The 22,099-nt window shown below is 39.7% G+C and overlaps 1 protein-coding gene across 1 annotated transcript; it reads right to left on the bottom strand.

Moving 5' to 3' along the window:
* On the bottom strand, positions 1-20,217 carry GNRHR (gonadotropin releasing hormone receptor). The gene is made up of 3 exons (XM_056111303.1): positions 19,696-20,217; positions 1,863-2,082; positions 1-245 (listed from the first exon to the last, which is right to left on the bottom strand). The coding sequence occupies exons 1-3, from the start codon at positions 20,215-20,217 to the stop codon at positions 1-3; spliced, it is 987 nt and encodes a 328-aa protein (XP_055967278.1).
* Between the last annotated feature and the right edge of the window lie 1,882 nt (positions 20,218-22,099).

Here is a 22,099-nt window from a genome sequence, read left to right as displayed (position 1 = left end):
TTACAGAGAGAAATAGCCATATATAAGTGGATCAAAGCAAGGATTTAAAAAAGCAAAGAGAAAGAAGAAGTGATTTACTGGATCTGATACTTTGTTTACCATTTCAGGATCAAACCAATACCAAATTCCTAGAACATAGTAAGGAGTCCAACAGACAGTGAAGGAAGTGGCGAATGCAACTGTCATCTTGAGGGTCCTTAGCCGAGCTCTTGGTATGTTGTTCTTGGATTGATTCAGATGTATTTCTATTAGAGAAAAGAGTAGGTGTCAAAATATTGGTTTTATAACAACCCAAAATGGATTACATGGAAGAGAATCACTGAATCAAATGGATTAACATAGAAGAAACAAATTCCTACTTTGAGGTGAGCCTCCCAAGCAGGGTTGAGTTTGGGGTCACTTCCAGTGATACTTGGCCCTGCATTTTGGGCCTGATAGTTTAGTGCTCTGCTCTGCAATGTAGTGCGGCTCTGGTCTAGCCATGAGGTTACACTCTAATGTCCTTGCCAGGCATGTGTTGCCAAGAATCAAACTCAGGGCCAGTAATATAAGGCGTGTGCTCCAGCTCGCTGAGATATTTCACCGGCCCAAATAATGATAGTTATTGGGAAAGAATGTTTATATCCCAAGTTTTCTTGGGTCATAAAATAAAATTAAAGATAACAATGCTATTAAAATAAAGTCTCTAGAATTAACCTCCAGTGCCATGTAAGCTCCTTCACCAGTCATTATCCAGAGACTTATAAATAAATCTTGAGAAAGATCAACAAGTTGCAAAGATTCTTCCAGACCCCCGTGCAGTGCTGAGTCATCTGGGGTAGCCCAATAGGGGTGGGTGAGCCCAGCACCCACCCAAACCGACACATACCTCCACACTTATTCCCACCATGCAACTGGTCAGGTTCCACTGCTGGGGGCAAGCCTCATCCAGAAATTAATCTGTTGAAAAAACTCATGTATGTGGGCTTTGTGACTGAGATATCCAGGCTTTCAGATTTGGGGATGGGCTACCTCTCCCATCTCCCTGTACTCAGGAAGCCCTGGCAGTCCCTCACAGGCTCCAAAATGCCACCCAGTTAAAAATTTAACTCCAGCTGTATCACCTCTTTATAAATTCTCCACTTCCTGGAGCCACTTCTCAAACTCTACAACACTGATAAACAGGTAGTAGCACACCAGATTGGATGGGATACTGTAATGGAGAAGACATCCAATCTCAATTAACAAAATATCAACACAGGAGGCTTAACTTGTAACAAGATCTTTGTAATCTCTTACACAAAGACTTAACATCTCCATGGTCAGATACAACAATCTCCACTCACTTTCTTCTGAGGAAACCTTTCTTTTAATCATTCCTTTAGCAAATTATAACAAGCAATATAAAATGAATTACTGAGGGCCTAAGGAGAGTGAGAAAAATGGATATAAATAAGATATTGCCAGAAATGATCATCCTCAACTATTTGTTTCTTTTGTTTTATGCAAAACAGTTTCATTTTTCATACTTATAGACTCTTTAAGCCTCACAGAATACTCTTCATGAAGAAATTAAACTTAATTTAACAGGCTGCTCTCTAAGTTAAGGAAAAAGAAGAAAAGGAAGAGTCTGCTGCTTAAAAATACTCAAAATATGCTTTATGCTCTATTTAATACACTGGAAATACTATTTTGAAATGCAAAATAATTTCACAACGTTTTATTTTTTTATGTAAATAAATATATGCTGCAAGTGACTATTAAATAAATGAACATCTTACCTTTTTAGACTAATATCTGGCACAAATAAAACGTTCTTCTTTGCATTTTAAAGTTTCAAAACTATCAACTTACAACTAACACTAAGTCTAAGAAATACATACTGTGGGGATCCTGATGAAGGACCCGTGTCAGGGTAAAGATGATTTTTGCATTACAAATCACTGTGATGAGAAGAGGGATGATGAAGAGGCAGCTGAAGGTAAAAAAGTTATAAAAGGCTAGATGCCACCATTGTGGGAAACTGCAGTGTGTTACGCATTGAGAAAAGCCGTCTGTCTGTCCAGAGCTATCTGCTAAATGGATCATCCGGAAGATATATAGCTGTATGGGAAAATAAAAAAATTTAAAACATTATTACTTATTTAAAAGCCAGAACTTCTATGTTTTCTTTTCTGTATTTGAGACCCTTCATTTGAAATGTTGACCAAAGCAGTTGTCAAGCCCTTTGGTCGTACCCTTTTAGCCTTCCTATGGAAAGTTATAAGTGCATGTCACTTAAAATATCACTGTATCACTGTATCACGGTCATCCCGTTGTTTGCCAGTTTACTTGAGTGGGTGCCAGTAACGTCTCTATTCCTCTCAGTCCTGAGATTTTAGCAGCCTCTCCTTACTCGTCTTTCCCAACAATTGGAGGCTCTTTCAGGATCAGGGGAATGAGACTTGTTGTCGTTACTTTTTTTGGCATATCGAATAAACCACAGGGAGCTTTCCAGGCTCTGCCCGTGAGGGTGGGATACTCTTAGTAGCTTGCCAGGCTCTCTGAGTGGTATATATGCACATATATATTTCTCTCTATGATTTGTTGCCTAATGTCTGAACCCCATCAAATATGGTGTGGTAAGTATGGAAAATGGGTAGGAAGTGTTTTATGATGTGTCGTGTGGCTGTATCGAAAGCGGCCTGGAGCGTGGCAGCGGTTGGGTAGTGGAGGTCGGCTGCTGGAGCTGGGTCCTTTGGGGCAGGGAGGGCTCTCACCCACCCCCCTCTGGGGCACCCCAAGTGAAAACAGCCTGGCGTGGAGTGCCACTTAAAATATCTTTTATGAAATGTGAATCGATTTATACAATCTATGTTATTTTTGGAAATTATTTCAGCCCTGCAGAACAGTCATCAAAGATTTAAACCTCATTTATATTTTATCTTATTTATTTTGGGCGAGCTCCTAAGAAATACTGAGGAGGCCTTCCCTGGGGACCCCACCAGAGATGCTTCCTTGGTTAACTGGACTGACAGTTCAATACAAGGGCTGGAGAATGCTGGGCTGCTCTGGTCCTATGGTGCCAGGTCTCCCTGGCCACCCTTGCGGGTGAGGGTCTCCAGGGCTGCAATTAGCAATGCGTAGGAGACTACAGAGTGCTGCAAGCTGAGCCAAGGTGTGTTGGTGCCTGATGCACTCTGTTATACAATATCCTGGACACTTTGTTCAGATATTAACTTCAAATGCTAAATGCTGAATACACTTTTCCCAACTAATTTTGTTCATTATTTTCTCTATGGCTACTAAACCTGTATCTAGAATTTAGAATGTTCTCAAAAATTTATTTAAATTACATATTTTGAGATAGAAAGTCCCCATGAAAATGCTCAAAAGATAGGGGGGTATGGTGCCGCCAGTCGGTCAGTCTGTACCTGTGAGGCTAGTGCATCAGCAGTCTGATGGCGACTTCAGACTTCCAGATACACTAAAATTGCTGCTGTGCCTTTGGCCAGATCCCAAAAACTTGGATCAAAGTTTACCAAGAGGGTAAATGGCAAAAGTTAGGTATGTGGGAGACACACCCACAAACCAACTCCAGCTCAGCTATATAATTGGAGGCAAGGCCTCTCTGGTTCCTGATCAAACTACGTATCGGCCATGATCCCAGAGACTCAGACACAAATCTTGGAACCCAGCGGCTTTTGGCAGAGATGCATCCAGTCCCCTCAATGGGTTACTGGCACCGGATCACCCCAGCGGGGAAAGGGTGTTTTCCCTCTGCTTGCTCCCCCTTGGCGGCTCAGTGGCTGCCATCTTCCAGAGGCCATTGGACAGTCAGGTTTGGGCCCTCAGTGACGAGACACATGGGGCCTCGTGGGATGGGGGCGGAGCCAGCTCTTTCCTCCCCACCCCAACGAGGCCCCGAGTTTCCTCCCACGATCGGCCTCTCTGGCTCCTGATCAAGCTGCTTAACGGCCATTATCCCAGAGACTCAGAAAAAAATCTTGAAACCCCGTGGCTTTTGGCAGAAATGCATCTGGTTCCTGCAGTAGGTTACCTGCACTGGGCCATCCCAGGTGGGAATAGGTTTTGTGCCTTGGCCTGTTCCCCCTGGTGGCTTGGTGGCCACCATCCTCCAGAGGCCATTGGATGGTCAGGTTTGGGCCTGCAGTGATGAGACATTGTGGGGCCTCACGATATGGGAGTGGAGTTGGCCCTTTCCTCCCCACCCCAAGGAGACCCCGAGTCGCTGTCCACAAATGGCCTCTCTGGTTCCTGATCAAGCTGCTTAATGGCCATGATCCCAGAGACTCAGAAACAAATCTCAGAACCCAGTGGAGTTTGGCAGAAATGTGTCCAGTCCCCACAGTAGGTTACCAGTGCCAGGCCGGGGGGAAAGGGTGCTGTCCCTCCGCCTGCTTCCCCCTGGCTGCTTGGTGGCTGCCATCCTCCAGAGGTCATTGGACAGTCAGAATTGGGCCTTCAGTAATGAGACATGTGGGGCCTCACGGGATGGGGGTAGAGCCGGCCCTTTCTTCCCTGCCCAATGAGATCCTGAGTTGCCGCCCATGAATGGCCTCTCTGGCTCCTGATCAAGTTGTTTAACGGCTATGATTCCAGAGACTCAGGAACAAATCTCAGAACCCAGCAGGTTTTGGCAGAAATTCCTCCAGATTTAATTGTTAAGATTTCAGAATTCCAAAATCACGCAGCCACTACTGCAGCCACGCAATATCATATGTCATTCATAACCAGCAATAGAAAACAAATTGTCTACTGTTGCCTTTTCAGCAAATCTGAGTGTTGGGGTAAAATCCCAAATAATAGTGGTGGTTCTGGTGTTGAAATATTGAACGTAATCAAAGTAGAGAGAGAGTAATGTGGAAATCATCTGCTCCACATGTAGGGGGAGGGTGTGGGATGGGGGATATAGCAGGGTTTTTGTGGTGGAAAATGGAAAATGGGCACTGGTGAAGGGATGGGTGTTTATTGTATGCCAAAACTTAAACCCAAAAGCTTTGTAACTGCTCTCACAGCGATTTAATAAATAAAATTATAAAAGAGGGGGGAAAAAATAAGATGGAATTCATGTCCAGTTCAATCAGCCTAATCAATGGCTGAATAAATATCAATACTCCTACTTAAAAAAAAAGATAGGAAAAACTTATAGAAAATATAGACTAGTGTTGAGTAAGTATAGGAAAAGATAATCAACCTTATTTATGACAAGAGAAAAGCCCTAAGGTCATATATGTCAAACCCACAGCTATGGCACTCAATGGTAGAAAACTAAAACTTCTCTTCTACACAGGATGAGGATGCCTTCTCTCAACAATATTATTCAACAAACATCAAAACGGTAGTCCTAGTCAGAGCAAATTGACAAGAAAAAGAAATGAAAGATATACAACTGAAAAAGAAATAAAACGATTCCTATTTGCATCTGACATAACATGCATGAAAATTATAAGCACTCCACACAAACTGCTAAAATCAGTAACTCAATACAGAAAAGGATGCCACAAAATTAATATTTAAAAGTTATTTCATGAAACCCTATCAGTAACAGTGCTGTAAACTACAGTGATAAAAATTTAAAAAGGAAAAATGCCTGTCACAGAGGCAGACCTAGGGATAGGAGAGAAACTAGGGACATTCAGGGACACTGGTGAAGGGATTGGTGTTGCAACATTGTATGCCTGAAACCCAATCATGAATAATTCTGTAACTCACAGTGAATAAATAAAAAAAATTTTTTAAAGTAAAAGTTACTGCATTTTGATACACAAGTAATTAAGTAGAAAGAAATCAGAAAACAATACCACTTATTTTAATTTGAAAAAGAATTAAGAACTTTGTATAAATTTCATAAAGGAGGCAAAAGATGCATATATAAAACTATAAGCCACCATTAAAGTTAAATAGAAAAAACACAAGGAGGTGGAAAACTGTTTCATGGTCATAGATTGGAGGAATTTCATTGTTTATTTTTTTATTTTAATTTTTTTGGGGGTCACACCCAGCAATGCACAGGGGCTACTCCTGTCTCTGCATACAGGAATTACCTCTGGCGGCACTCAGGGGACCACATGGGATGCTGGAATCGAACCCGGATCAGCTGCGTGCAAGGCAAACACCCTATCTGCTGTGCTATTGCTCCAGCCCAGAATTCTATTGCTTAAATGACTATCTTGCACAGCACCCACACTCCAGAGCAAGGAATCTAACTCAGGACCTCACAGATGCAACTAACTCCCTCTCCCCACTTTATTTCAGAGGAGGATCTCAGACTTAAAGAAATTAATGTAGATTTCCAAAGCAATGGTCTCTGCAGGTGGGCATTTCTGATGTTCTTAATGAGAAAGGTAAAGTAAAATTCACTGTTCACACTAAGCTCATTGCCAAATTTCAAGCAAAATGATTTTTTTGTTCAGCAACATGAGAAATATATCTGGCTGCATGATTCCTTTGTTGAAAATGACAATTTTGCAGGTTACATTATCCCACCAGAACCACGACAACTTGATTTTGCTGTTTCAAGAGAAAAACTTCTAAAACTTGGACAAGGATCCATGACAAAGAAAGAATTCACACAAAAAAAAATGAAACAGGAACTACACACGAACAGTTAATTTATAACAAGCCAATAGCACAAAAATTTAACACTGAAATGATAAAATACATTAAAGAAAATATCAGTCAAATATTCACTGTGGTTTTGTTTTGGGATTCTATTCCAGTGGCAAGGGAAACAAGGTGAAAATAACTGAACGGTGTTTTATCACAATAAAAAATAGGTTAAAGAAACTATTAAAAGACATCCACTCAATGGGAGGAAATATTCACATACCATACATCTGACAAAAGACTAATACCCAAGTTATATAAAGAACTGGAAAAGCCCAACAATAATTATCAAAACTAGGAAAAAGGGACCCAAGCAATAGTGCAAGTTGTAAAGTACATGCCTTGTATGTGCAAAAAAGCTGAGTGTGACTCCTGGTATTTTTAGCCAAATCGCCTAGCACTACAAAATATGACTCTGGGTCCACAAGGCATTACTCTCTATAAAAACAGGGAGAAGAGGCAGACAGACTTTTCACCAAAGAAGACTATAGATGGCCAGTAGGCACATGGAAAAAATTACCATTATCACTTATCAGTAAATTGCAAGTCAAAAATGATGATGAGACTAACACCACACCTGTGAAAATATACTTAATGTGTCTAAAAGACCAGGAACAACAAATGCTGGGGATGGAGGGAGAAAAGAAAAATCTCCAGAGAGTGATGGTAATCCAGATTATGGAAATGGTATGGGAATTTTGTAAAATTAAAATCTATCTATCTATAAATAGATATAAAATATATATCAATTAATATATATATATCCCTATCCAAAGAACACAAAAGCAGTAATTTAAAAAAAAAAGCACACCAAAATTCCCTATAGTCCTGTTCTTAGTCAAATTATGGAAATAATCCAAGAGTCCAATGACAGAACAGTGGACAAAAATGTGATGGAGATAAAGGATGGAATACTAAGAAAACATGGAACCCCACCATTTGTGACATGGATGGATTTGGAAAGGCCAGACTAAAAATAAGTCCAAAGGATAAAGAAAATACTGGGTGATTTCAGTCATATGTAAGATATAAAGAAACAAAGCAAGAGGTATGAGAAAGCCAAATGAAGAAATGGAAACAAGCCCCAGCGTGAAGAGGTGGCACAGGGTAGAAGAAGTCCAATGGTCCGTGGTAGAGAAACTATTGACACTCATGTGGTGGAGCATGATGTGAGAACATGGAGTTCTAGCCAAGCTTTTGAACAAGCGCTTAAAAAACCAATAGCAAATAAATTCAAAGAGAAATGTTGCAGGAATTTTCCACCAAATTTTAAACAAATGAAGTGCTATATTTAACATACATTATCTTGAAAATGGAAAAATTTAAATTTAGTTTAATTAATGCAAATTTGGACTTTTTTTTTTTTTAGAATTATGGAGTGGGAGTGAAATATGCCTTTAAAACAAAACCTCAAGTTGCCACATCCTGGGACCCTGAAAAGCCTCCTTGGCCAAAGTGCCCTCTGAGCACCCTGCAAGTCTTAGGAGTGCGTCAGAAGGGAACTCCAAGTCCAGAGCAGGCACAGAAGCAGCCTCTCCCCCAACAGGTACAGCAGTGCGGTGGGCATAGCCCCCAGGGCGGTCACCGCTCATTAGGCTGCAGTTATTTTTCCCTTTCCCAACATTTGGGACTCACATCTCAGTATCATTTACCTAATTCTGAAGAGGACAGCCTGGCTATCCCAAACACATTAGGCCAATAACCCACTAGCCTATTCCAATCTAAACACTCCGCAAACTCACCAAAATAACGGCAAACACAAGAATCTGAACAAGCCTAATATAAAAGAACACATTCCCTGAAGCTGCACTAGAGGCCTCACATAAAGGCACAGAGGAGCACCAAAGAGGTAGTATTCTTAAAGAGGGAAAAAGGAGCCCATCATCAACTGAGCCCATCTGGAATCCTCACTTGCAGTGAGAGGGGGTCACTGATAGTGAACTGGAGGGACCCACCTCCATACTACCACAGCAATATGAAGAAACAGCGCAGATCCCCCCATGAGGAGTGGATAAAGAAAAGAGCCCTGAAGCCTCAACAGGGAATAACCACAAACACAACCTCTCTGACACAGAATTCAGAATGAAGTGTTGAGGATGTTCAGTGAGCTCAAAGAAATGGTGGAACAGGCATCCAGTAAATTAAAGGAAGACGCAAAAGAAACAGTGGAATGGACAGCCAACACAATATAGGAAGAAATGAGAGCAGACATAAGAAAGCTACAAACAGAGGTTAATAAAGGATTTGGTAGATGAAATTAAAAACTCAGTGGGCACCCTCAATTAGTAGAATGACAACCGAAGACAGAATCAGTGAGCTTGAAGATGAGCTGCAGAAAGCACATAGGAAACAAGATATAACAGAAAAAGACCTCAAAATAGCATGCATTCAAGAGGGATAACATAAGAATCATCGGAGTACCAGAAGGACAGGGAGGCAACCCCAGTGAAGTTACAACAGTTAAAGGTATCATTGCTGAGAAGTTCTGAGAGCTGGAGAATGCAGGCATTCAGATCCAAGAAGCCTGAAGGGTGCCAGCTAAAAGAGGCACTAATAAAAAGACCCCAAGACATGTTATAATCAGAATGATGAATACAACAGACAGAGACACAGTATTGCAAGCAGCAAGGTCAAAGAAGAAAATCACATACAAAGGAGCTTCCCTTAGATTTACAGCAGACTTATCAGAGGAAACCCTCTGAGTCCGAAGACAGTGGTGGGATATAGTGAAAAAATTCAATGAAATGAATGCCTCACAAAGAATACTTTATCCAGTTAAACTCCCACTCAAACTTGAAAGAACAATACACTGTTTCACGGATAAAACAAAACATCCTTTCTTTCCTTGTAGAATAAAAAAAACTTAGTAAAGTACAAATAAAATGAATAATAATAATTTAAGAAAACAATGAAATATACTATAAACTGATCTCTATTATTATATTTATGAAACTAAATAAAGAAAATATTTAAAATGTTGATTTCCTCTTATTTTTTTTTTCAGGAAGGGCTGCCAAACAAACACTGTCCTCCCAGTATTCATCATTTTGCTCAAGTGGGTCCAGTAACGTCTCCATTTTTTTGTGAGACTTGTTACTGGGCTTGGCATATCGAATACGTCACGGGTAGCTTGCCAGGCTTTGCCATGCGGGCGAGATACTCTCTGTAGCTTGCTGGGCTCTGCGAGAGGGGCAGAATAATCGAACCCGGTTCAGCGGCGGGGCTGGCTGTGCGCAAGGAAAAGGCCCTACCGCTGTGCTGTCTTACATCCCATAGATCACAGGAAGGGCTAAAGAGAATTAAAAATAATCCCACTAGAGGGCGTACAAGTACCACATCAACATTAAGAAATTCAAACTTATTTTCATCTTCTGTGATCTAGTTCACCCAGATCCTTATCTGGCTCTATCATATGTCCAGATCACTTTTTCTACCTTAAGAAACAACCTTTTAAGTTTCAATATTTCTTTAGGACACAAGCATAAAGTTCAATTTTGCATTTTACTATATAGGTGAGTTGAAGTCTTCAGAATGCTTAACTTTCCCTTTACCTGGGAGTTACGTATTTCCTTAAAATCGTCACTCTTTAAAATACTTCTTTCTTTGTTTTTCCAATATAAGTTAGGACTAAAAATCTGAATTTGGCTTTCTGCTCTGCAATGGGTTACATTTTCACGTTAATGTTCTCCGGTTTTAAGTCATAATCCTGAAACTTTCAATAAAGGTGACCTCAGAATAAAGATATCTCTGCATTTCCAAGATTAAAGTTATGACACTTAATTTTCTTGCTTTTTGGGTCACAACCGGCGATGCACAGGGGTTACTCCTGGCTCATGCACTCAGGAATCACTCCTGGCAGTGCTCGGGGGACCATATGGGATGCTGGGAATCAAACCTGGGTCGGCTGCATGCAAGGCAAATGCCCTACCCGCTGTGCTATCGCTCCAGCCCTGATACTTCATTTTCAAGGCTTTTTAAATTGGGCCAGAGCGACAGTCCAGTGTGTTGGGCATTTGCCTTGCACACAGCCAACCAGATTCGATCCCCAACACCCAATGTGGTTCCCTGAGCACCACAGGAGTGATCCCTGAGTACCACTGGGAGGGGCTAAACAATAACAAATCTTTGTAGGTACCTCTGTTTGTTAACGAAAGTTGGAAAGTGAGCTAGTTTTACGCATTTGTTTTGTAGCAGCGATTTCAAAGTTGGTGGCATCTAGAGCAGCGAGAGTTCCTTCCCCGGGAACCTGTATTTACAGGCTATATGATATTGCCATTTCTGCTTTCACTGTTATATGTGTAACTTCAGTTTTTCATTACTTTCGGCATGATTTACTAGGGCTGTGGTGTGTTGTGTGTGTGTGTGTGTTTGAGTGATTTGGTGCCTAAGAATACAAAAAAAAAAATTCCATATACATTCACAGTATAGCTGCTCTAGCATCCGAGTACTTATTTGATAAATAGATAGCTATTTTAATTTTTTTTGGGTTGCTTTATATTTTGTAACACCTCCCAGTGCTCAGTGGTCACTCCTGGCGGTGCTTGGGGGACCGTATATGGTGCTGTGGATTGAATAAATAGCTGTTTGTAAAGCAACTCACTGGTGAAATATCTATATTAGATACTCTCTGTCATAAAAGATGAACAACATAACCCCCATCAGGAAATTAAATATTCAGCCAGGAGGCATAGCATGTCATATTGGTTAGTTATAAAAGAAAGATAAAGTAAAATACTATGCATATTCAGCTGGAGCGATAGCACAGCGGGTAGGGCGTTCGCCTTACACGCGGCCACCATGGCCGACCCGAGTTCGATTCCTCCGCCCCTCTCGGAGAGCCCGGCAAGCTACCGAGAGTATTCGATATGCCAGACACAGTAACAACAAAGTCTCCAATGGAAACGTTACTGGGCCCGCTCGAGCAAATCGACGATCAACGGGAGGGCCTTTACCTTTACCTTATAAATTAATTTGTTTTAGGCTTGATTCAGGTTTTGTTTGTCTCTGTTTTTTTTTTGTTTGGGGGCCACACTGAGCTATGCTCAGGGGTTACTTCTGTGTGATCAGGAATCATTCCTGGTTGTGCTAAAGGGACCATATGGGGTTCTAGGGTTCAAACCTGGGTCAGCCGTGTGCAAAACAAGCGCCTGGCCTGCTACTGCGCTCTCTCTCTCTCTCTCTCTCTCTCTCTCTCTCTCTCTCTCTCTCTCATTTATATATTATATTATATTATATTACTTTATGCTTATTTAGTACCTCAAGGACATGTTCATTTGATTGATTAAGTGAAGGATCCATGTTACTTGGACTAGCTCTTTTGGCCTTGGATTATATTACTTTATGCTTCTCCTATCTCATCCCTTGCCCCATTTCTCATCAGTGTTTGTTTTGCCACATACAAGAGCAATCTGTTTTTTCTTCCTAAGCAGTCATTTGCAGATGCTCATACTTTCTTAGAATTTTTTTATAATATTAATTTTATTACTTCGTCTGATCTATTTCATTTATTTATGCCTTGTTCAAGACAGAATATCATTATATAATGAAGGAGTAATTTTATCAAATGGCTATCACACTTATAAACGTATGTATACAAAATTAGCAAATAAAAAATTAGCAAACCTAAAGAAGTAAATGCTAACAGGCCTAAGAGAATAAATAAATAATTACAAAAATAGGAGGCACTTCAGTAACCCATTTTGAACAGTATATTAATCATTTGGGAGTTTTTGGAGGTTATTTTAACCTTCACTTCAACTATCATTTTAATTTTAGTGTTACCTAATTTTTCAAAGGTAATTAGATGATGTGCTTCTGTTTTCTTATCCATGTCACTGTCCTCCCGTTGTTCATCGATTTGCTCGAGTGGGCCCAGTAACGTCTCCATTGTGACACTTGTTACTGTGTTTGGCATATCGAATACCTCACGGGGACCTTGCCAGGCTCTGCCGTGGGGACGGGATATGGTGACATACGGTGATTTTCCCTGAAGGCATCCGCCGACCTTCTCCCCACAGACAGCCAGAACCTCCGGCCGGGCTTGCGATGCCGGGCCTGAGACCCAAGTGCCCTGCCAGGAGCTTTGATCCCGTGTGCGCCCAGGGCAGCTCCTTCTAGAGTGAGACCGTCATTCTGTCACCAACATCTGGGAGCCTTGCGGGTTTTTAAATAGTTTAAATTTTGTTGGTTTGGGGGCCACAACCAGAAGTGCTCCGGGGTTATTCTTGGCTCTGCACTCAGACATTACTCCTGGTGGGACTCGGGGGCCGTAGGGGGTGCCGTAGATTAAACCCTGGCCAGCCACATGCAAGGCCAGCGTCCTCCCTGCTGTCCTATCTCTCTCTCTGGAAGGTTCCTGCCTTCCTTCCTGGGGTGCTGAGGGTTCAGCTCAGGGGCTGCGGGAGATAACCTCTAGCACTCTCTCGCTAGCCCTGGAATTTCGTCTCGAGACAAAGGGGACTGAGGCTGCCGGGACCTGGTCACATCGGGGACAGTGCCAGGACAGTGTCGGTGACCCCCCCACAGCATGTGCCCAGGTGGCGAGGTGTTGTGTGGGTGGTGATTCTGGGGACAGCCAAACAGGGCTGAGATGGGCGCGCGTTGGAAGCGGGACCCTTAAGTCCGTTTGCGCCGCAAAGGAAGAGGACCCTGGGCGGCAGGTGGGGCGCCAACCCGCGACGAGGACCCTGTGCTGTGGGTTTCTGCTCCCTGCTTGCTCCTCCTGACAGTGACCAGACAATAAAGCCGGGACTTTAACCTGTGACTGAGTCACACTGTTTCCGTCTACGCCTGCAGTTACCCACAGGTAATACAGAACCAGAGTGACCCCCCCCCCCCCCCCCCCGCCACCCACGACGCTCCTTTTGCATAGAGGAACTGATTTTCTTGTGAATATTCATGAATCTTAAATCGCTGCGCTCTTGTTTAGATGTTATACATGGGGGGGTGGGGGTGGGGGGGGGCTGGAGCGATAGCACAGCGGGTAGGGCGTTTGCCTTGCAAGTGGCCAACACAGCCGGCGCGAGTTTGCTCGAGCAAATCGATGAACAACGGGAGGACAGTGACAGTGACACGGGAGGGAGGTCTGTTTCCTGGAATCTGCCGTTTATTTCTGGGCCCTCTGCCATGTTGCTCTGTGCAGTATTTAAATGTGAAATGAGGCGCCGGAGGAGTGACAGCGGGTGTTTGCCTTGTAGGCAGCCCACCCAGGGTTGACCCTCAGTGCCACGCAGAGCCCCTGAGCACCTCCACGAGTGATCTCTTCCTTATCCATAGAATAAAGGTATTGAGTATCTATCTCTTCATGTTAGGCAAAAAGGTTAATATTGCAAAGAAACTGCCATTAAGTTATCACCATTATTATAATAGATCATACCATTACAATAATCATAACTATTATTGCAATAAAAATTTGAGGTACATAAACTTTATATTTGTATCCACATATATTTATAAAATGTCTACTATTTTTTCTTGATATTCTTTAATTATCTAGTCTAAACTTAAGATTTTCTTCTCCAATCACCTACAAAAAAGAAAAAAACAAAGAGACCATATTGTATAATAGTACAGTAGACTAGTTAAAAGTTCTTAGTACGGTGGTCAGAGGGGTTAAGGTGTTTTTCTTAAAGTGGACTACCCCAGTTCAGTCAATCCCTGGAACCACATATGATCTCCCGAGTACTGCCAGGAGTAACCCCTGAGCACTGAGTAAGGAATACCTCCTGAACATCACCAAGTGTGGCCTAAATCCCCCTACATACTAGCACATTTCTGGGTATGGGGTTAATGATACTATGCCATTTCTACTTTATCCATAGGAAGAACAAGAACCACAATCTTGTTCATATTAATTGCATTTATTTATTTATTTGTATCTGGGGCCACACCCTGCAGGGCTTAGGGTTTACTGTTCTGTGCTTAGGGAATCACTATTGACATATGAATGGGCTTGGGGGACCATATATAGTGTCGAGGATTGAATCCAGGTCACCACAGGTGAGGCATTTGTGCTTTTACCCTTTGTACTATCTCAGCCCATTAATAGAGTTCTTAATCTTACTTTCTTCATGAACAAATAAGCAGTAAACATCTAATTTATAGCATTGTTGTGAGCCCTTCCTAAAATCACATACATGGAAACATTTCGCCTAAATCCTGTCATATGCTTACTTCTCCAATAGCTATTATGCTTCACGATCACCTTCATTACTGTTTTTCATTTCTGCTCTTACTATGCTCCAGTATAGCGGTTGGCATGTTGTACATATGTGATGAGTGTTTACTGGATTTAAGCTGCTTGTCAGGTTCAGCAGCGTATTCCAAGCCCGGCAAATTCTGTGTGTCAAGACAAGCCTCCACGCATCTTTAGACCACACATCCTTATACCAAAGACTAAAGGATGGCTCATGCATCTTGCCTGAGGCTTGGGTTAACTAGAGAAGTTTAAAGCTGTCAATACGTAATGCTCCATATTAACACAGATAAGCTAGTGGCATGAACTCTTTGCAAATAATCTGATACTCTGGAATTCTTGTGGTCTTAGATGACTGTCATTTTGGAAACCACATGGGTTTTAATTAGATCTAGACACACCTAATTCAAAAATGCTTCCCTGCAACATGCTCTGACCAGTCTTGCTATAATTGGATTAAAATCACATCTACCTTAGGATTTATTGACTTTTTCCCCTTTAACTTCTTTTTCCCCCTCCCTGCCCCTTTCTTTCTTTCTTTCTTTCTTTCTTTCTTTCTTTCTTTCTTTCTTTCTTTCTTTTTTTCTTCCTTCCTTCCTTCCTTCCTTCCTTCCTTCCTTCCTTCCTTCCTTCCTTCCTTCCTTCCTTTCTTTCCCTCCCTTCTTTCCCTCCCTTCTTTCTCTCTTCACTCCCTCCTTCCTCTTTAATTATTCTTTTTGGAGGGATGCCTCTTAGATATGAATTATTGTGCTACAGCACTTGTAGTTCTCAGAGTGAGTAGCTCTCATTTACTTACTAGTAAAAATGAGTGTAAAATGGTTTTATTTAGATAAATTTGAAATAGTAAACTTTAATTTTTTTAATAAAGAAACATCCATTTTTATTCTCATATCTCCCTAATATTTTCTCTCCTGACTTAAAAAGAAATATTATGAGGCATGAATAAAGAGACAGGAAGAGATGCAGGAAAAAAATATGGACTGAATGTGTAAATATAAAGTTTTCTATTCTCTGTAATTTGTTAAATTTATCATTTTAGACGTAATGTAATTCTCAGAAATTCAGGGGTATATATAACTTTCAAATATTTTGCTAGTAATGAAATTTTTAAAATAAATTTTATATTAAATTAAGTTAAATAAATTGGGCTGGAGCGATAGCACAGAAGGTAGGGCGTTTGCCCTGTACACTGCCGGCCAACCTAAGTTCGATTCCTCTGCCCCTCTCGGAGAGCCCAGACTACTGAGAATATCCCACCCGCACGGCAAAGCCTGGCAAACTCCTCGTGACATATTCAATATGTCAAACACAGTAACAACAAGTCTCACAACGGAAACGTTACTGGTGCCCGCTCAAGCAAATCGATGAACAACGGGAGGACAGTGCTACAGTGCTATCTTTTTAGACTGAGTTAAGTAATTTACTCAGAACCACAGAGCTGTAGAAGACTTGAAATAAATAAATAATTCAGTACATATGCCAGTTCTCCTATCTCATTGCCTTTCAAATTTATTTCAGGAAGATCTGAGGTTTAGAAATGATGACTGGAGTTGGAGAATGGACCACAGAGAACTGAGCTTAACTTATGTGTGTTTAGAGAGTTTCTTCTTATATTGTTTCCATATATTCTATAATGGTTCTTAGAATTTTATTTAAAAAATTTCATGTCTAGCAAAATGTTTTAAAGTTATATACACGCCTGAATTTCTGAGAATCGCGTTAAGCTATAAGAGAGCTTAGATTTAGAGGTTAATAATTAGGATAATAGAAAACCCAGGTTGTCAATTTGAAATTTTTTACTTGTGGGCGCTAGCAAAATGTCATAAGTTCTCAAAAAATTTATTCTGGGAAATTTTATTTTCGTGGATTGCGTTGTGACAGCTAGTTTGTAAGTCTTTATTTTTTCAATTGAGTATGTTATTTCTCAGGTAATATAAAATCACTGCATGCACCAACAACTGAAAATCAAATGTAATATTTATTATTTTCAATGTAAATTAGCTGTTCCAGTGTATACCTTTAGGTCTCCATAGAGTGTGGTGAAGTATGAGATAGACTCAACTTGAATTCTAGTCTCGAAATAAAAACCCTTTCTAACCTTTGTTTCCCCCATCAAGTACATTGGATGTTAATCACAGGCAGGGATGAAGTCTTTTGTTCAGTGAGAAAGCAGAGATATATAACACAAAGAAAAAGCAGGCTTAAAAGACTTAAGTCCAACAGACGGAGTGGCATTGGGAGAGATAACATTTTAAACAGGTTACTTGAGCCCATCTGTTGGGCTTATCTGTTAGTTGCAATCAATATGGAAAAATGAAATGGGATGTGGCAGAATTATTATTTGATGAAAACCTTTCCCCAATTGTAGCTATCTAAAAGAAAGAAAAAATGTCTTTTATTTTGGAATATTGCCCCAAAGGTTTGAATGCTATTTTTTTTTCTTTTTGGGTCACACCTGACGATGCACAGGGGTTAACTCCTGGCTCTGCACTCAGGAATTACTCCTGGCGGTGCTCACAGGACCATATGGGATGTTGAGAATCGAACCCGGGTCGGCCGCGTGCAAGGCAAACGCCCTACCCACTGTGCTAACATGTCAGCCCTATTGTTTTAGAAAGTTCTCTTTATGTGTTTCTTTATTCATAAAATGAGGATAATAGCAGGGCTTTGCTATACCTGAGAAAGTTAATATAAGTACCAAATAAGATAACAGAGATGAAATTTTTTAGAAAACTTCAGCAAAATGCTTTTGAAGTTAACATGCTGTTGAAAGCAAAGATGAGTCATTTGTTTTACAAAACAAAATAGTAACTGACATTTTTTGTGGTCCATAGACAAATCTCTACTAATATGTTTGGGGCAGGCTAATATATGAAACTCCAGAATAACTCTAAGTTAATTTTATATTTTCTTCTTACTAAATGGTGAGATAATTATTTGCATATTTTAATATTATTGATGAAAATAACTAAAAGATGATTATTTATTTTGTAACCTCTGGGAGAGTCCTTTAGAAAAGGATAAAATTTTGAGTTAACTTTTCAATCATGATCACAAATTGGCTTATTTTTAATTGCTTAAACTTTCAACTTTCAAGTTCCATGTTACCAACTTTTTTCCAAATAACCTTCATATACAAATACTTTGTGCTGTCGGCATCATGTCCAAAAGCAAATCTTTTTTTTTAACTCTTTAGCCCATTTCTTGCTTAAACCCACCGAACAAGATGTTACTTGGATCTATTACTAACCTCCGAAGTCTCACTTGTTGCTGTGCAGTTTTATCTGAAATTTCCCTTTAATCTCCCTTTTCTTTGACACTCTTTTAAACTCCAACCTAATTACTTAATGCCAGATGATCTGCAAAGGGTTCTTTGTCTTTATTTACTCTATTTGGGTCCTTGTAAATATCGTTAAAATGTTTTTGTTAGAAATTCATTTTACTCTTTGTACAGGACTCACAAAGTTTTAGAGCTCTCTGATTTCTGAATTTCTTTTGGTTCTCAATTTAATCTCTTTTATAATATAATTGAATGTACCAATCATTCACTCATACAACTATCCAAAATTTTAAAAATAATATTTTTTAGTATAAAAGCTAAAAGATTTATTTGGCATAAGAGAAACCAAAGTACCTATATATTTAAAATTTAGATTTTTTGATATATATAGAGATCTATAGTTTTTATGAATATTAAACTAGAAACCTCTGTGTCTACTATGTAAGATTACTTACCTTGATGACAGAGACCTGTAAATAAACATACAATAACAGTATTTTAAAACAAATAAGTAGTTTATTATGAGGCTAAGGGGAAGAGTACAACTACCAAATCTATTTTGTCTAATTCCCTCAATCTTTTACTTCAACCAAATATATTCATTTCCAATATTAATCACACTTTAGTCATTACTAAAAATAATACACAAATCTGAACTTATTTTTCCAAGTACAAATTACCTTTTAAAACTTTGCTTATGCTAATTATGCTAACATTTTTACCACTTCAATTCATATTCATAACTTCTTCTAAAGCTTGCAGTAGGTTCAAACATTTAAGCATAGAATTACAAGCATTCCCATTTTTCTCATTATTTAATCCCACCACCTGCAAACTACTGAACAACATATGCATCAAAAATAATTCTCTAAACCACAGTGGCAGAATAGTTAAAGTTGCAGCTCAAGATATCTTAAATGCATTACAAATATTTTCCACCCGTACAAACTTTATAGTTTTTAAAAATTCTCTAATTTGCCAGTAAACCTGTGTCAACTTAAACACAAGAAAAACTAGGTGAAGGAATAGGATTGGGATGAGGTGACATTCAAGAATAATTACCTCTGGAAGGAGAATGTATTCAAGTTCAGATACATAATTTCCATTTGTGTGATAGATACTTTAAGCTATTTATTTAATCATCATAAGGCTTTGTAATGTTAGTATTACTTCATTTATAAAAAAAAAAGATTGAAAATCAGTCAACGCTGTCAACACTGTCCCACTGCTCATCGATTTGCTCTAGCTGGCCCAGTAATGTCTCCATTTTGAGACTTCTTGTTACTGTGTTTGGCATATAGAATATGTCATAGGTAGCTTGCCAGGTGGGCGAGATACTCTCAGTAACTTGCGGGTTCTCCGGGAGGGGCGGAGGAATAGAACCCGGCTCGGCTGGGCTGGCTGCGGGCAAGGCAAACACCCTACCTCTGTGCTATTGCTCCAGAGGTTAAAATATTATTCAAGATTACTGAGCAAAACAGAGATTGGACTCTACTATGTGACTTCCAGAGCCCAAACTCTTAAAGATAATATAAATACAGATTTTGACAAGACCCCTTATTTAATTTTAGGTAGTAAATCTGTGATCTCCACATCCTTAAAAAAACCCCAAAGACTCATGGTAATGGTTTACCTGTGGTCCAGCAAAGATGCTACTGAGTAGCCAGGCCAAGCCAATCATGAGCTGTCCAAATTTGCTGTTGCCTTTCACAGCTAAGGGTCTTGTGATGGCCAGGGAGCGGTCCAAGCTGATGGCTACCATCATGAAGGCCGGGACATACATAGAGAAAAGCTTTAGATAACTGAGGACTTTGCAGAGGAGCTCTCCACCATACCATTGTACGGTAATATTCCACATTCCGTCTAGCGGCATGACAATTAAAGTCTCAAACAGGTTGGCCAAGGTCAAGTGCTTTAGAAGCACCTTCATTCTTGAGAGCTGTTTTCCTTTCTCTGTCTTCTGAGCTCCTTTCTGAAGTTTATACAAGAAAGAAGCATTAAATGTTGTGGAGAGTAGAAAAAGGAAGAAAGTGACCGTGACTCGGATCTTTCCCGACAAGGTCAGGGTTGGGAGGTTGCCTTGAGTCAGGGGGAAGGTGCTGTTGACCTCTGAGCAGTGGTTCTGATTCTGTTCAGGAAAAGCACCGTTTGCCATCCTCCCTGGCTGGGAGAGCTTCACGGGTTGTTGTGTCTGCCTCCTCTGAGAGTGTGTTGTGGTGCAACCCAAGGTCCTGTTTTATTACCACCTCTTTCAGGTGGAGAAATCCCAGGTTTAAAATGTTGTTAAAGCTGCTCCTGATCTACTTTAATGTGAAAGATCAAGGTGAGTTTGTTCCGTGGTCTTATAATCTAACAGCATGACAAGCAGATTTTGAGGGCCAAATGTAACAGTAGTACCTCAACAGATGGCTTGGTTTGCACAATATTTTTCCTGAGAAGAACACTTAAAGCTTCATTTCAAATTAAAATTCACCCAAGGTATCATTCAAATTACTTTTATGTGAAGACTTTCTAAAATAGTGTTGTAATAAAACTGATGCAAAGTAAAATCAGAAGAAAAATTTTTTTTTTTTAAAAATCTTGATCTGTTTATAAACCTGTGTTTAGGAAACTAATTCATTTCTGAAAATTGTTTTTCCTCTTTTTCCATTAGAAAATTCAGACACTAGGCAAATACTATTTGAAATCATCTGTAAAATACCGAAATCCAACAGAATCAATTTCAGCTAGAACAAGTTGTGCCACATTCAAATTAATCAATTAATATTAGTGGCCAGATTATCTGTGCTTAAGTTAGAAATGATTAACTTAAGAACTTTTGCCTCCCTTTCTAATTATTTAATATTGTATTTTACATAAATATTTAAATATTACATTTGCCATAATTGAGTTCTATACTAGGTATAAGAAATACTACATATAGATGCTCTGACACATTTACATTTATATATTTTGAATATTTATGGTATATTAATAATGTGGGTATTTAGAAATATTTTTTGCTTTAAGTTAAAAACTATTTTAAGAATTCTAATTTCATGCTAATAACTCAATGATGTTATTTACCAGTATTAGTATAATTTATGTGGGAATTTATTAAATCAACAGCTTGATTTGTTTGTCAACCAGTTTTCTTTTGTTCTAATCAAGGTAAGAATTAAGTGTTAAAGAGTAAGGATGGTTATTAATTTATCATTTGCTTTACTTATTTATTTATTTGCTTGTTCTGTTTTATGATCATGTATTTAATACATAGCCGCTAAATACATACTATACATGCTTAGTCTTTGTGGGTGCTGTGTAGTGTATATAGCATTATGAAGGCCTGAAAGAGCTACCTTGGTACTAAGAAACATTAGAATATTGGATATATATGTATATATTGTGTTTGTTTCTTTGTTTTTGCTTTTTGGGTCACACCTGGCACTGCACAGGGATTACTCCTGGCTCTGCACTTAGGAATCACTCTTGGTGGTGCTCAGTGAACTACATGGGATACTGGGAATCAAACCCAGGTTGGCCACATTGGCCCTACCGCTGTGCTATCACTCCAGCCCCAGACTGGATATATTTTTAATGCTTCCTGAAATTCTCTCATGCTGGTTACTTCCTATCTCATGGAAAGCTTAGATCAGTTGCTTATCTGGGTTCTCCTTTGGCTATTATGACATAAAGCAAATTACTGACTCTTCTCACTGCTTTCAAACTTGAATGGGCGACCGTATAATACACAGGGCATAGAATTCTGATTCTTAAAAGCCCTAGTGAAAAGTCTAGAAATTTATATATTTTGACTTTTCTATTGATTTTTTTTTTTTTTGCTTTTTAGGTCACACCTGGCGATGCTCAGGGATTACTCTTAGCTCATGCACTCAGGAATTACTCCTGGCTGTGCTCCGGGGACCATATGGAATGCTGGGAATCGAACCCGGGTCGGCTGCGTGCAAGGCAAATGCTCTACCAGATGTGCTATTACTCCAGCTATTACTCCAAATTACTCTATTGATTATTTTTAGTGATTCAACATTATTAAACAT

The sequence above is a fragment of the Sorex fumeus genome, unplaced genomic scaffold, assembly GCF_029834395.1.
Source record: "Sorex fumeus unplaced genomic scaffold, SorFum_2.1 ptg000013l, whole genome shotgun sequence".
Taxonomy (NCBI): domain Eukaryota; kingdom Metazoa; phylum Chordata; class Mammalia; order Eulipotyphla; family Soricidae; genus Sorex; species Sorex fumeus.
This window is presented reverse-complemented; position numbering and strand designations above follow the sequence as displayed.

Bases quoted from the DNA above. Each gene is read 5' to 3' on its own strand.
- GNRHR (XM_056111303.1), bottom strand. From the start codon at position 20,217: ATGGCAAACGGTGCTTTTCCTGAACAGAATCAGAACCACTGCTCAGAG. The intron at 2,083-19,695 runs GTAAACCATTAC...TTTCCCATACAG, and splicing joins GCATCTTTGCTGGACCACAG to CTATATATCTTCCGGATGAT. The intron at 246-1,862 runs GTATGTATTTCT...TTTCTCTAATAG, and splicing joins CCTTCATCAGGATCCCCACA to AAATACATCTGAATCAATCC.